General features: G+C 36.8%; 1 protein-coding gene across 2 annotated transcripts in view; it reads left to right on the forward strand.

Moving 5' to 3' along the window:
• The first annotated feature begins 161 nt into the window (after positions 1-161).
• Positions 162-13,951, forward strand: part of grm8b (glutamate receptor, metabotropic 8b) — an 83,182-nt gene continuing 69,392 nt past the window's right edge. Inside the window, exons 1-2 of one of the 2 annotated variants that reach the window (XM_027020741.3) lie at positions 162-221; positions 1,356-2,120. In XM_027020741.3, the coding sequence (XP_026876542.2) occupies positions 1,623-2,120 (498 nt within the window). In that variant the 5' untranslated portion in view covers positions 162-221; positions 1,356-1,622. Of the gene's footprint in view, positions 222-1,355; positions 2,121-7,569; positions 7,646-13,951 lie in introns of those variants that run through there. The other variant, XM_035523807.2, reaches the window with a different exon arrangement.

Genomic DNA, 13,951 nt, shown 5'->3' on the forward strand with positions numbered 1-13,951 from the left:
GTATTAAATAATATTAGTTTTTTTTTTCTTTCTCGAGCATAAAGGAAACACAAAGAAGCCACACCAAACATGTGAGTGGGAGTATTGGAGAATTCCGCTCTGAGGACAGGTGGTGCGCTCTAGCGCGCTGCGCTTTGTGCGCTGTCCTTTTCAGAACCAGAGCAGAAGCTCGCGCAGTCCTCTAGCAGGCGGGAAAGGGGGACCGGAGCGCAACCACTGAGGTAGCTAATTGTGTAATTTATGCCTTTTTCACTGTATATATATATTTTGTAAGTAAAGCAGTTAAAGTATTGCAAAGTATAACAATGTATTGGAATTTTCTTTGTTTCGTTAGACTGCAATTATGGGTACACAGATGTGAGTGTGTGATAGATGTTTCTTCAGACAGTAGCTTATGCACCATTGGCATTGACTAAGGTGCTATTTCTCTTTATGCAAGGAATGTTTTTGGAAAGGTGAATAAGATATAACGTTTCCCGTGCGGGTGCAAAAGATTTCCAAACTCCCGTGTTATAGTAACTATTGAATTAAAGCTATTATAAGTGCAAGAAGCAAGCAAGGAAACCTTCCTTTTCATCTTGATACTTAATGAAGATCGGTTGTGAATATATTTAAGGTATTGTACATGGGTCAAAAAATTGTAATATCGATTTTAAAATAATATATTACGGGGTTGAGTGATGTGACTTGCCTGCGCAATGAGCTTTGGACTGATTCTTAAATCGTTCTTAGAGAATCTTCAGGATGTCAGTGCGCTTTTTTTCTTGCAGAGATGTGAGTCGTCATTAACGCTCAAGTCTCGTGAGCAGAAGCACATTTTAATGTTTCTTAATTTGTGGTCGAACAAACGAGTTTTTAGTTAAATTAATTCCAGTGACTACAAGGATGATGCATACAAGTATCTACAGTAGAATACATTGGATATCATTATGGGTTTGCAAAAAATCTTTAAGTAAAATTGTGTGTGCGTGTGCGCGCGCGTCCGTGTGTGTACGTATGAGTGTGCGTGCATGTGTGAAAAGAGAAAGAAATCTAACACTATTTTACTTATTTTCTGAACTGAGAAGGCACTACATTTATATCTAACTGATGCTCAAGACTAAAAGCTTTAAGAAATGTGAATTTATTTGCATTATTGCATCAACACATGCTCCATTGTAGTTTTGTAGTCTGTGTTTGTTTAAAATGCAGACAACAGATTCCAGACAAAGATTTCATGGTCATTGGGTGTATATATCTTTGTTTGTACATGTGTATGTATTAGTAATACTAAACCTAATACACATATACACAATAATAATACACATTTCTTGGTGATAATAACTTATTTCTTTGTTCTTCTGTTTCTTACACAGGGCCCTTGTGGTCTGTCTGATCTGTAATGGCAGTCACTATTATTAGGTATATGACAGCCTAATATACCGCATCTTACTCACAGATGAAGAGAATGATCACTTTGCTTCAGGACCTCTCCCTGCAGAGCTCTGCTGCAACACTGAGGTGTACTGGTGAATCCTTTCACTTTGTACACCCTTTTCATAGTGACCACGAGCTTCAGTAACTGCACCCACTCTAGCCCCACTTCTGCTCACTCACCTGCTTCCTTACTTACCCTTGTCGTCATGGCGACGTGGCCCAGCTGCCTCTTTATGCTGACAGTGGTGACATGCTCCTCCACCCAACGCCTGGATCCACTCACACCCCCAGCTCCTGAGTATGCCCATTCCATTCGAATAGATGGTGACATCATCCTGGGGGGCCTCTTCCCAGTGCATGCACGAGGGGAGCGAGGTGCCCCCTGTGGGGAGGTGAAGAAAGAGAAAGGCATCCATCGGTTGGAAGCCATGCTCTTTGCCATTGACCTCATCAACAAGGACCCTGACCTGCTGCCCAACGTCACGCTGGGTGCACGCATCCTGGACACCTGCTCGCGGGACACATATGCCCTAGAGCAGTCCCTCACCTTTGTGCAGGCACTCATTGAACGTGACCCCTCCGATGTGCGGTGCGCTAGTGGAGAGCCTCCTATCTTCGCCAAGCCGGACAAAATTGTAGGTGTGATTGGTGCTTCTGCTAGTTCTGTCTCCATCATGGTGGCAAACATCCTGCGGCTGTTTAAGGTGAGCTTTTAGCACAATCTGTAGATGCAAGTTCTACTAATGAAAGATTTCCAGGTTACTAGGTACTAGATAGCAAGCAATTTACTAAATCAAATTTTAAAAGATTCAGTATATCATTATTAAGCAATCTGTTTATATCATTATGTAGTCTGTTTTGATCTCTAATCATTGGCCCCTCAAGACACTAAACAGGAAACAGACTCCACTAATGATGATCAGTGCATTTGGTTTGGATTAATAATGTGGTATGCTGCACTTACAATATGTGTGTGCCCTATTTGAATCTAGATAAATTTAAAATGTTCTGGTCTAATTGAATTGCTATTATTAGATCGTAAGAAAGAGCGGAGTAGTTCTCCATTTGGGACTCAAAATGCTGTTACCAGGTTATCTTGTTTCATGTCTCATTAATAATTGAGTGTCTGATACATGGACTATATTTAGATTGCTTGTAATAGGATAAACAAAATGGGTCCTGGGTTTGTTAGATGAAGGAATTTACTATTGTACTCAGGAATAACATTTGAAGCATACCATGACTATCTGGTAAAGGGGATTATTAAAGTTCAGATACATAGTTTTAGTGCAAGGGAGATAAATTCAGGGTAGGAATTAATGCTTTTGTGTCGTAAATAAATGTGGAGTGTTGCTGTTAATCATATTAATAGTTTGGGCATGTCAGATACCTGAGATTGTTGAGCAGTAGTTGCAGAAACATTTCTCCACCATAGTAGTGCCTGCTCAGTGTAATAGGCTGTGATGCAGTTCTATGGGAATAGGGTGCCATAGGCAGCTCTGGTAAGAAGATTATATCTCACTCCATATATACTCATACTCATGTGGTGTTCATAGGTCTACTGCATGTTTACAGGCTGGGCAGGCTGCTATTCTTGTTGGTTTTTATTTGTTTACTTAAACAGCCATATAGCATAGACCTTAGTTTTTAATTTGTATTTTATTACAGTACCATGTCAGACCCCTGAGTCAGACTCAGGAATTGGATACTGGGCTCATTTAAGTTCACGCTTATACAGACTAGTGTGCTTTCCTTCCTAGCTTTATGCAACTAATCAGTGGTTGGCTCCTTTATTTAATGAAAGTGTGCTGAATACAGATCTCTTCATACATTGCTTGAAGGAACTTCATCAGACCAGCAAAAGTTTAGATATAAGTTATATAAATACGTGCCATTTCCGTGTTTGTAGAAGGAAACAGAATGTTAGAATGTGTTTGAGTTGAACAGGCAAACCTAACCCTTAATCTCTGCCATGGCCAGCTTCTCTCTTTTTTTTCCTGCTCCATCTGGTGGGGCAGAGGCACTTACATTTTAATCAACACTCTGCTCTGCTCTGCGTCCCACTTCTGCGTTTATCATGCCAAAACCCAAGTCACTCTGTCTGCTTCCATTTTTTTTTTTTTTGCCACTTCAAGTCTGTTTTGTTTACTTGCGTTTCTGTGTAAGGCAAAAAAGATTTTGCCAGAATTTAAAATTATCATTACAATTCCTTTTTATATATGTACAGCAATGCATTTCTAATCTTTTCCAGTAACCTGGGATCAAAGCAGTGGATGAAAAAATTATGAAAAAATAACATTTATACTTTTAAAAAACAAGTTGACACAAAATGGGCAGTGAGGTGACAGGGTGAAATAGACTGTGAAAAATCAGGCAGATGTTAAACAAATTAATTTGCCTGTTGCTTACTTGCTTATACTTAATCAGAGATCTAAGGCACAGGTTCAAGTTTTTTGTACTGTTATGTCATGCCTGAAATTGAACGGCTAGACAATGATAGAGCACTGATGGTGTACAGATGTGATGAAGGCGTGTCATACTCACTGTTGATTAGAATAATAGAGGCTCATTTTTACTAAAACACCTCAGTGGCCAACTATCTCATATTCGTTTTATAACTGAGGTTGTCTGGTTTACTTTCATACCAAACTCCTGGCGAATAACATTAGGAGGGGACAGAGGTTAGAAATGTGAGGGCCTTATGGAGGTCAGAATCAGGAGATTTTATACATTTATACATCCTTTTATGCATTTCAATACCCCTCAAAAGCACAAAGTTTAAAGCTATGATTTGCCAGATAATACATCAGAAAATACAAATAAATGTCCAGATAAAATCATTGTGTTAGATCCTGTGGCACTGTAATGCGTTTGCCAGGCTCCTGCATAGTGTCTTGTCATGTCCTTGCTGAATTGTTTAGGGCATTTTTGGCAGTGTACCAGAATTAAACTCACAGAAATGTGAGTTTATTCTGATATATAAGCACCGTGTGAGGCGAGCTTTTTAATCATCTGCGTTAGAAGCTTGGAGCTGTTTTCCCCAACAGCCCCAATTTTGTGTTTGAAAACTATTTGCTCACTGATTCGGTTTATATAGGATTCTCACCATTACAGCATACTTTGCTAGTTCGGTCAGATATTATGAACTGTAATCTTTAATTGTTTTTTTGAATCACTAAAAGCATGTTGGATGTGCATTTGTGTATTTAAAGTATGTATATGCACTTAAGGATTCAATTTACTAGCTCAGATTATAGATGCTTACAGACCCCATCTATGTTTTAGAAACCTTGTTCCAGCAGATGTCATTCTTAAATCTATAATAGGGCCATTGGGAAAGTTGGAGATCTGCAAAAAAGAAAGTAAAGTAAAAGAGAGACAGTTTGAAAAGTCTTTGATAATTCAAAGTAAAAAAAAGAGGAGCACAGTGTTTGTTCTCAGCTGCACAAAGCTTCAATTAGCAGTATTCCTACTGTGACACAGTCTAAATGAAACAGGCTTCGGAATAGTTCGCTTTCTTAAAAAACATTTATGGCAGACTTTTTTTGTTTTTTTAATCAAAAGGTTTGATAACCATGCATCTTAGAAGTCAAGGTAAAGAACTGGTCAAAGGTGCCACTTGAATAACCAAATTTGTTTCATTCTGGTCATCACTCCCTGACAAACATTCAGACATCAAAACAAAACTAAAAAAAGTAAAAACAAGAAAAAATCTTTTTTACTACAGCTTGTTAGAGAGAAATCCTGCTCAGGTGTACAAATAAAAATTCTCACCATTTCACAGCACATTCATGTATATTTGAACAGCCACTCCGAAATGTGGAGTATTTGAGTGAATTATTCATGTGAGCAAAGAAAAAGAATCAACATAAACCATTTGAGTTAATGAGTGTTTGTAATGGTCACCTTAGTGACAGGCCCCACCTTAAGGGGCACACTAATACCGCCATTATGCCACAGGGAAATTGGCTAAATCTGAACATACAAGACAAATCTTCAGACACGATCCTGCATAAGTGGACAAGAAGATGTGAGCTAAACATCTGAGTGTGTGACGGGTGTGTGTTATATTAACATATCATTAAGCACATAAACTTGCTAGATTTGTCATTTGGTTACAGAGGTATTACCACTCCATTTCCCCATTATGCTGTCAGATTGAATGAAACATTGCACTGCAGTCTTAATCAATACACCCTCTCAGCTTTGGTGCAGAAAAGGAAGAGGGGAAAATTCATGTTTGCCCATGTTACTAAAGCTGTCAAAGCAGCATACTTGCTTTCACAGTTCTACCCTGCTATTCTAACAACTTTGAAGAGAAATAAATGCACAGTGTTCTTGGGTAAAAGATGTTTGAGTTGATGTTGAAATTCAGGGACTGTGAAGGCCACTGAAGCAATGAAAACATACTGTCATGTTCCTGGAGCACTTTAGTGATGTTACATTCCTTGTGTCAAGAAGGATTATCATGCCTGAAGTGTTTGGATGTTCTTCATTGAGTATCAGGGACCCACATTCCCCATACCATTAAACTTCCAGTGTTGGCTTGGACTATAAACACCAAACAGTATGGTTCCATAGACTCATGTTGCTTTTTATTCCTCTATCAAGATATAAAAGGAACCTGGTTTTATCCAACCATGCAACATTTCCCCCACTATACAATTCTCCAGTATGTGGTGCTATTATTTCCACTGGAGATGCCTTTTTATATTTTCAGCTGACATTGCCCCCTGACAGGGTCTTCAGCTGCTGTAGCCAATTTGAGACAAAGTCCAATAAGTGGTGTGTTCTGAGATAATATTTTGTGTTGAATTCAGAATTGATTTGCCTGGATGTGGCCTGTCTGTGTACCCCTATGATCCACAAGCTGTTCACAGGACTGCCAATCATTGGAAATTTCTTGATTTTCATATCTCTCTTGGTAAAATGTAAACAATTTATGCATGAAGTTCCAAGGCAGATGTTTGGAAGATGTTAAAATCATCATGCTTACCACCTTGTTTTTTGCTCAGTTCAACACTTAATTACACTCGTACTGATGTTAGGAAATTAGTTATAGCACCTGGCGTCACCTGACATATGGCTCGCTGGAATGTTCAATTTCTGTGAAGTTATTGGGTATACCTAAGAAATCTGCATTTTGGTATATATATATATATATATATAAAAAAAACTTTGTGCAAGCTACATCCGTTCAGGTCACAAGACAACGGAGGGACGGGGAGGGGTGTGTGTGTGTGTGTGTGTGTGTGTGTGTGTGTTGTGATTACAAAGAATATACCTTTAACAGGAAAAGCTTATTAAGTGAAATTGAACCAGCCAGTGAATTTGGCAGTGTTCACATAACTGATAAGATACTGAACTGACTGCAATGACACAAGTTGTGCAGCTCCTTCAGTGTGTGTGCTGTGACTTGGTAGAAGGGGGGACCGACATATTTTTTTTGATGTCATGAGTGTCAGTGGTAGCAAAGGCCTTACGAATGTATGAATTTCTTGCCTGATGGCTATCAGTGGTATTTTAACAAGCAGATCAGTAGGCTTTATGCACAGCTTGACCAAATACTGCAGGGCATACAAGGCAAACTGATTCTAAAATGTAGTTTTTTGTGCCTTCAAGCTCATGTTGTACAATTCAAAATTATCCCTGAAACACTGCCCTGCAGCTCCATGTAAATCTAGATTCAACATGAATCCTACTGCTTTATGAAATTCTCATTGCTTCAGCAGACTTTGTTAGTTCACTTTAAGATAAAAAATCTGATATCATTCAGATGCAGTAAGAGACAGCCAAAATACAATACATGTCACATAGGATGAGATTGCCAGCTCTGCTGGTTTTCATGTTGGAAATGGCAACAGCAACTCCTGTAGGTCTCAATAAATGTATTTACTTTGTCCAGTATTCAGTTTATTGTGCTACCACATGTCTCATTTTAGCTTGACACATGGAGTTTTTTTTACTAGCATACTCTTATTAGAAACAAAGTGGATGGTGAGTATACATTTATTATTGTGGTATATTTATTTCATACTTATTTCATACATTTATTTTATTTTATTTTTTATAATTTGTATTTATTAATTCATTTATTTCCATCTTTTGTTTCCATATTTATTTCTCCTTTTCTTGATGAGCTGAGTTCTGTTATTCAGAGTGTTTTGGTCCACCCACTAAGTCCAAATAGAAGACTCATGCACAAGATGACCTTGACTGCACCACAATGGTAAGCATGCTTTCTGCTTATCTCTTCTTGTTTAGAATAGGACAGCACACATTTCAGTGTCATGTTACCAACCAACCAACCAACCAAGTCCTACCAGTGTATGAACTTGAAAGTAGAGTGTCAAGTAATATATTAATATTGTGCTTTAAGTCTGCATATGTTTTTTTTCATCTTGTTCAAGTAGGCTCATCTAACACAAGTGGAATGGAGACCACTGTGGTTTGGTATCATCAATTCTAAAAGACATTCTGGACAAATATTGTCAATACAAACAACTTTGATAAGATCTCATGGTGGCCACTTATGTACTTCTGAAAGTTGTCTGACCTCATGGATGTAATGTGTGGATCAGCATGCAAAATTAATTACACCTCCTGAGACAATCTTATGTCCCAGAGGCCACACTAATGAGAGCAGTTCCTGCTTCTAATCGGTCAAGTGCAGCAAAACATATGCCAACAGTAAAGTAAAACAGAGTTGACAGCATTGGTAAATTATGTATGTAAGTTACAGTTTTCCTTCAGTACACAAATACACAAATTTATTTGGAAAGCTTTTGGTTGTCTATTCATATATGAACAGCACTACATTGTCAGTTCCAGTATATTTAGTGCCCATGACCCTGGTTTAAGGTGCATGCTCTTGGAATTAGTGCAATTAGTGGTAGGAATTAGGGTTGTGAAGTGGGAGTTGAGTATACATTTATATACATATTAAAATGTATTTGCATACATTTAAATACATAAATGCTGTTGTGTATGTATTTATTATTAGATCTGCTTTTTGTTTTTATAACTATCTTATTAATTTTTCACATTTATTTTGTTTATTTATTTATATATTCCTCTTTATTGTATTTACTTTGTCAGTACTGATAGAGAGGTTTTGTGTGTGTGTGTGTGTGTGTGTATGAATACATGTATATGTCTGCATTTGTGGGTATTCAATAAGATAATGGCCTTGTAAACAAACAAACAAACAGCTAAGTAAATCTTTCTGTTTCATCTTAACAATTTTATTTTACTTTTGCATTGGTAGTAGGATGTGAAATCTAATATGCCTCTACAAAACCTCTAGAAACTGAAAAATATGTTGTCAGTGATATGAGGCAGAATGATATTACATTTAAAATTCCTTTTTTTTTAGTTTGTGAAATGTAATAGTTTCACCCCAATATATGTGACATCTAAATATGTATGAAATCTGAGAGTATGCCTTATATCAATTATTTGCGTTAGACCATCCTCTTGCAGTCTATTTTTCTGAGATTTAAGAAATACAGACTTGAGTTAAGCAGCTGTTGGACCAAGTCCTATATGTACTCACATATATTCTCGATAGTTTTGAAAAACAGTGACCATGTGCAGAAAAATAACTTCCTCAATGTCTTTCCTCCAGCATTACAGCATAAGGCACAAAGTAGAAATGTGCCTCTTTGAGAGACCAGTCCAGAGTCCTTTGGCCCTTGTTGTGCCACCACTGATATTTCTGGCACTTGTAATACAATCTGATGGGGACAAAATAATTGGAAGTGTTTGCTTAGGCCTGATAAGGTGTGAATGAGGTATTAGCTCGCTAAGTATAAATGAGGCTTGAAATTCAATTTCTAAGAACATAGTCCATTTAACCCCTCAATCATGAGTCATGCCTTTATCCCTGCAGCCATAAAATTTGGTGATAGAGGTAATTTTCTCAGAAGCTCTCTTTTCTCTAGGGATAATTAATCAGATTATTGATGAAAGCAACAGCATAATTTGTTAGCTAGGCATAATGCATTTAAGAAGCAGAGCTCAGTGCATTGCACTGATCACTTACAGCACTTCCACTGTAGACACTTAATCATTGTTTAAAAATGCATGATGCATGATGCCTTTTTAACAAGGTCATAACAAATGTGAGCTTTGTTTAGATGTCATGTCAAATGATGTTGATGTTGAGTGGTAATTAATAGGGGCATGTGTCTTATACCGTATGTTCCTGTAAGATGACATACCAAGTCATGAAATATTTTAAAGTAGTAATGTTCTGAATGTTGTATTTAGCTAACTGTGTAAATTTGCTGGTACTATGAACCCTACTCTATGTAGGATTCTTAGCATTAAAATCTATATAATGCATAATTGTCATTGTAATTTTATATATATATATATACACACACACACACACACACACACACACACACACACACACACACACACACACTCTATACCATGTGCAATCCATAAGACATGTAAAAAGCATGCATAGTGCTTATCGGAGTTGGCTTAATGGAATTCTGCTGTTGTGGTGGAGCACTGGGGATTTTTAATACATAATGCTCGATGCATTAATCATGTTAAATTTCAAACATATGCAATCATGGTGTAAAGTTAAACAAGGATACATTTAAAACAAAAACTAATAGCCCCATTTTAATAGCACATTTGACATTTTATGGTTCTGCTTTTTTAGGTTATATTTACAAGGCATTGGACAATTAAAATCAGTTTAACATAACCCTGTGTTAGGTACTATGACCAGACAGTTCATCTTTGATATGATGTCCTACAATATTATCAGTGTTGGGACCACAGAGGACTTGAATTATCATACATATTATTTTAAGGTCAGTACTTGGTGTTGGGAATTGCAAGGGGCATGAGCTTTCTTCAGGAGCCATGCAGGATATACCACAGTAAATGGGAGCTCCATTAAAGGGGAATTACACCGCAGAAAACAAAAAATGAGGACAGTCATGCAGGTCTTAAGGTACAGTTGTTTGAGACTTGGAAATGATTATGAAATAGAAGACGTGGGGTTCAATTCTTAAGGGAAGAAAAAACACAGAGCCTCACTCCTTGTTAAGATTTAAACAGTTTTGTCAAGTTCGTAGAGGCTAACCTGTACATTTAATCCCTGGCTTGTGGCGTATAAAGGACTTTCTAAGGTGAAAAGGAAAACTATACTCAGTGAATGTGCCTTATCAATGACCCTCTGTATTTATCTCAAGGAGTAAAATGTTTTTTTTAATTTTGCAACCAGTGTGGACACAGTCCACAAAGTGATACAACACTCAACAATATAAATACTTTAAAAATATACATTTAGAACATGAGAATGTAGATATTCTGAGCCTCAGAAAGAGTGCTAGGGCTTAATTAAAGCTGTTTTATCCAGTAAAGACAGATATTGCATAAATATCACTTGTTCACATTCCATTAATAGAATTACACATTTGATTTGAAGTTTGATTGGGTATATTTATTTTCAGGAGTTCAGGCTCATATAGGTAAGTCAGATGAGGTTGGTCTTTAGGTTTGGGCCTGCATTAGTAAACTACAGATTGAGCTGGCTATTAAAACTGTAAGATCCCTGATACAGATTTATATTTCTAGGGTTTTGTAACAGTTTCAATCCAGTGAGGTGCATTACTGTCATCTACTGGTGAAATGTGTATCCCTGAGATGAATCAATACTATACATAATGGCTGTTTGAAAAGCTTATGTTACATGTTCTTTGTTAGAAAAAAGGAAACTAATCACCCGTCTGATCAGTATTGTTTTCATTTTCATGTACTGCTACTTTTGCTCAAATACACAAACATTTTTAAAGCAGTAGTATAAAAATATAAAGATAACTCATATAAAATAATGTTTTGTCAAACTTGCTAAAACTGTCTCTGTCATGAAAGATAATCTGTGAAAAAATCAACATCTTCTGGCTCCACCTAGTCATCCTAATTCCATTTGCAAGAATCCATTGCACCCGGTTCAAAACAACTAGTCAGAGCCAGGAGGAATGTCTTGAGTGTCAATCACTGCGAATGTACATGCATATGCTCACTCGGTCAAGCGCAAGTCAGTCAGTCAGGAACTTCAACAATTTCGTAAAACAATGGTGCATGAACAGCCACTATCAGTTATGAAAAACTGCCTACCCCACCTTTGCCAAAATCAACTTACATAACAAATAAAATTAAACAGAACTTGACAAATGAAGAAAAGTAATTGAAAAAATAAGACTTAGACTGAGTCTGAGATAAAACATTGGTGCAGAAGTTCAGAGGTGGAAGGAGCTACGGAGCCTGAAAGGATTCAGGACCGATGACGATTTAGTCACAATTCTACCTGACAGGTAGCTATCGATCCCTGTTTGATTTTTTAATTTGATTTTTGAAAAATTTACAGAAAACTTTCTCACTTTTCTGTGATGTTACAAACATTATCTTGTTTTCAGTGATAACGCTACATTTTTTTATTGGGTGTTGCTGGAAGAGCCCAGGCAGTTGTATCATTTATTTGGTCTTTCTCTTGATATTTATGTGTGTTTGTGCTCTCACACTGAAATGTACTTATAAGCGGTTTTGTGCTCATTTACCACTACTCATGACAGTTTCTTTATCAAGTAGGCATCTAAGCAATTAAATTATTGTGTGCTAGCTATTCTTTTACCAAATAGATATTGCTGTAGATTAGTTTTCCTATGTAATTTATTTCTGCTTGTTGGGCAACAATGTTGACATTTCACAACATGCACAGTAGCGTCCTCTGCAGGGGCGGGCTTTGAAGGCGGGGCTAGAGTGAAGCAGAGAAGGGGGAGGGGCCTGGTAGTTGTACTCTTACCGACTGCAGCTTTAAAATCAAAAAGATATGAAGTTAAAAATGAATGGTAAAGTGAAATAATGTAATAGTTTGTACAGTTTTTGTAGTTTCTAATGTCAGGCTTGTCAAGAATTTGTAAAATGTTTATTTGATTACTTTCTGAATGATATCTCTCGCAATCTTGTAATCTTTAGGTCAAAATGTAAATTACAGTACATTTGACAAAAATATCAAGTCATTGTTATTATTTTGCAGAGTGGATTTTGGTTGTGATTTAAGATATTTAGGAGGGGCTTTGGTGTGCACAGCTAAAAGGTATTTGTTGAGCACCGTGGACTATGTCATTATGAATAGTCATACCAACAGAGAGGCCAAGAGGCTAAAGAGAATGACCACACAACAGCATTATAAAGTGAAGCCTGATCACATTGTTTGGCAAATGCACACAAGGAATCCTCTGACTTCTTTTCACATAAATAAAAGACTGGCCTCTGGGGTGCTGTTTTGGTGTATATAGAAATTGCTAACCTAAAATGAAATATATCTTGTGCCTCTCTGAATCTAAACTACAGTGGCTACATGTGCTGAACAAAATACTCCACTGTAAAGGGGAGGAAAGTGGTCAGATCGCCCCAAACTGTTTGTATTAAAAGCGGAAGTTAATATTTTGCAATTCTTTATAGATACATTTATAATATTGATAATAGATGTCTTACATAATGATATATAACAATTTTTTTTTATTATTGGGAGGTTGGCCTCCCCTGACATGCCACCTCAAATCAAGTCCTGACTATATAAAATTTCTCCTAGAAACTACCTTAAGATTGCCTATAATCAAGCCTTTTCATTTCATTTAGAAAGCAGGTTTTCTATCATTTATGTAATGTACGGTCAGGTCATTTGCAACTGAAATCCCATTATCTTATTGAAACTGTCTTTGGTATAGATCAGCTGTGCTCATGTGTCTTTGTCACATTCACCTTCAAGGTTATTTATTTGTAATTATTTGTCTTTTTATGTTTGCGAAATTCAGATCATGGGCATGTACTGTGTATCTAGCAAAACAGATTAAGGTTGATGTCAGTGGTGATTTTATTAACACTTTGCATAAATTGTGTTTACATGCTGCCAGTTATGACTAAAATAGATGCTCCCAGAATAAAAGTCTCTGTGACCTAAGCTGTGTAATCATCAGTGAAAAAATGAAATGAAATATTTCAACAAGGTACTAACCAATCAGGAAACATATCTACAAGAAGCCTCTCTTGTTATTGTATAAGCTATCCATGCATGTCTAAAGAAGGATGGAGGATGTGGGGTTGAAGGAAGTGAGTGGACTTCTTCAGTGGCGAGGACTAGTAAAAGTTAGCAAGAATTTTGAGAAAAGGCATTTTTAATCAGCAAGACTTAATTTAACTTATGTCTTGCTGATTAAAAAACCCTGACCAAAAACATCTGTGTGATGCACTGAACTACCAAACAGTTTTAAGGGGGAAAAATCTAAGATAGCATTTGCATGGGAAGGCTTTTAGAGAATAGATCTTGAGAACATGCACTGCATGTTGTCTGTATCTGATATACAAATGTTTAAAAATGTTTTTTATTGTTCATGGAAAAAAGGTTGTATTTTTTCTGAGGTTCATAGAATGTATATCCATATTTATCTTTATTATCTATAGTTTATAATAATTATGTAATAAGAATTAAGCAACCATGAGATCA

Source organism: Electrophorus electricus, chromosome 4 (assembly GCF_041902795.1).
Source record: "Electrophorus electricus isolate QZ-2024a chromosome 4, ASM4190279v1, whole genome shotgun sequence".
NCBI classification, from domain to species: Eukaryota; Metazoa; Chordata; class Actinopteri; order Gymnotiformes; family Gymnotidae; genus Electrophorus; species Electrophorus electricus.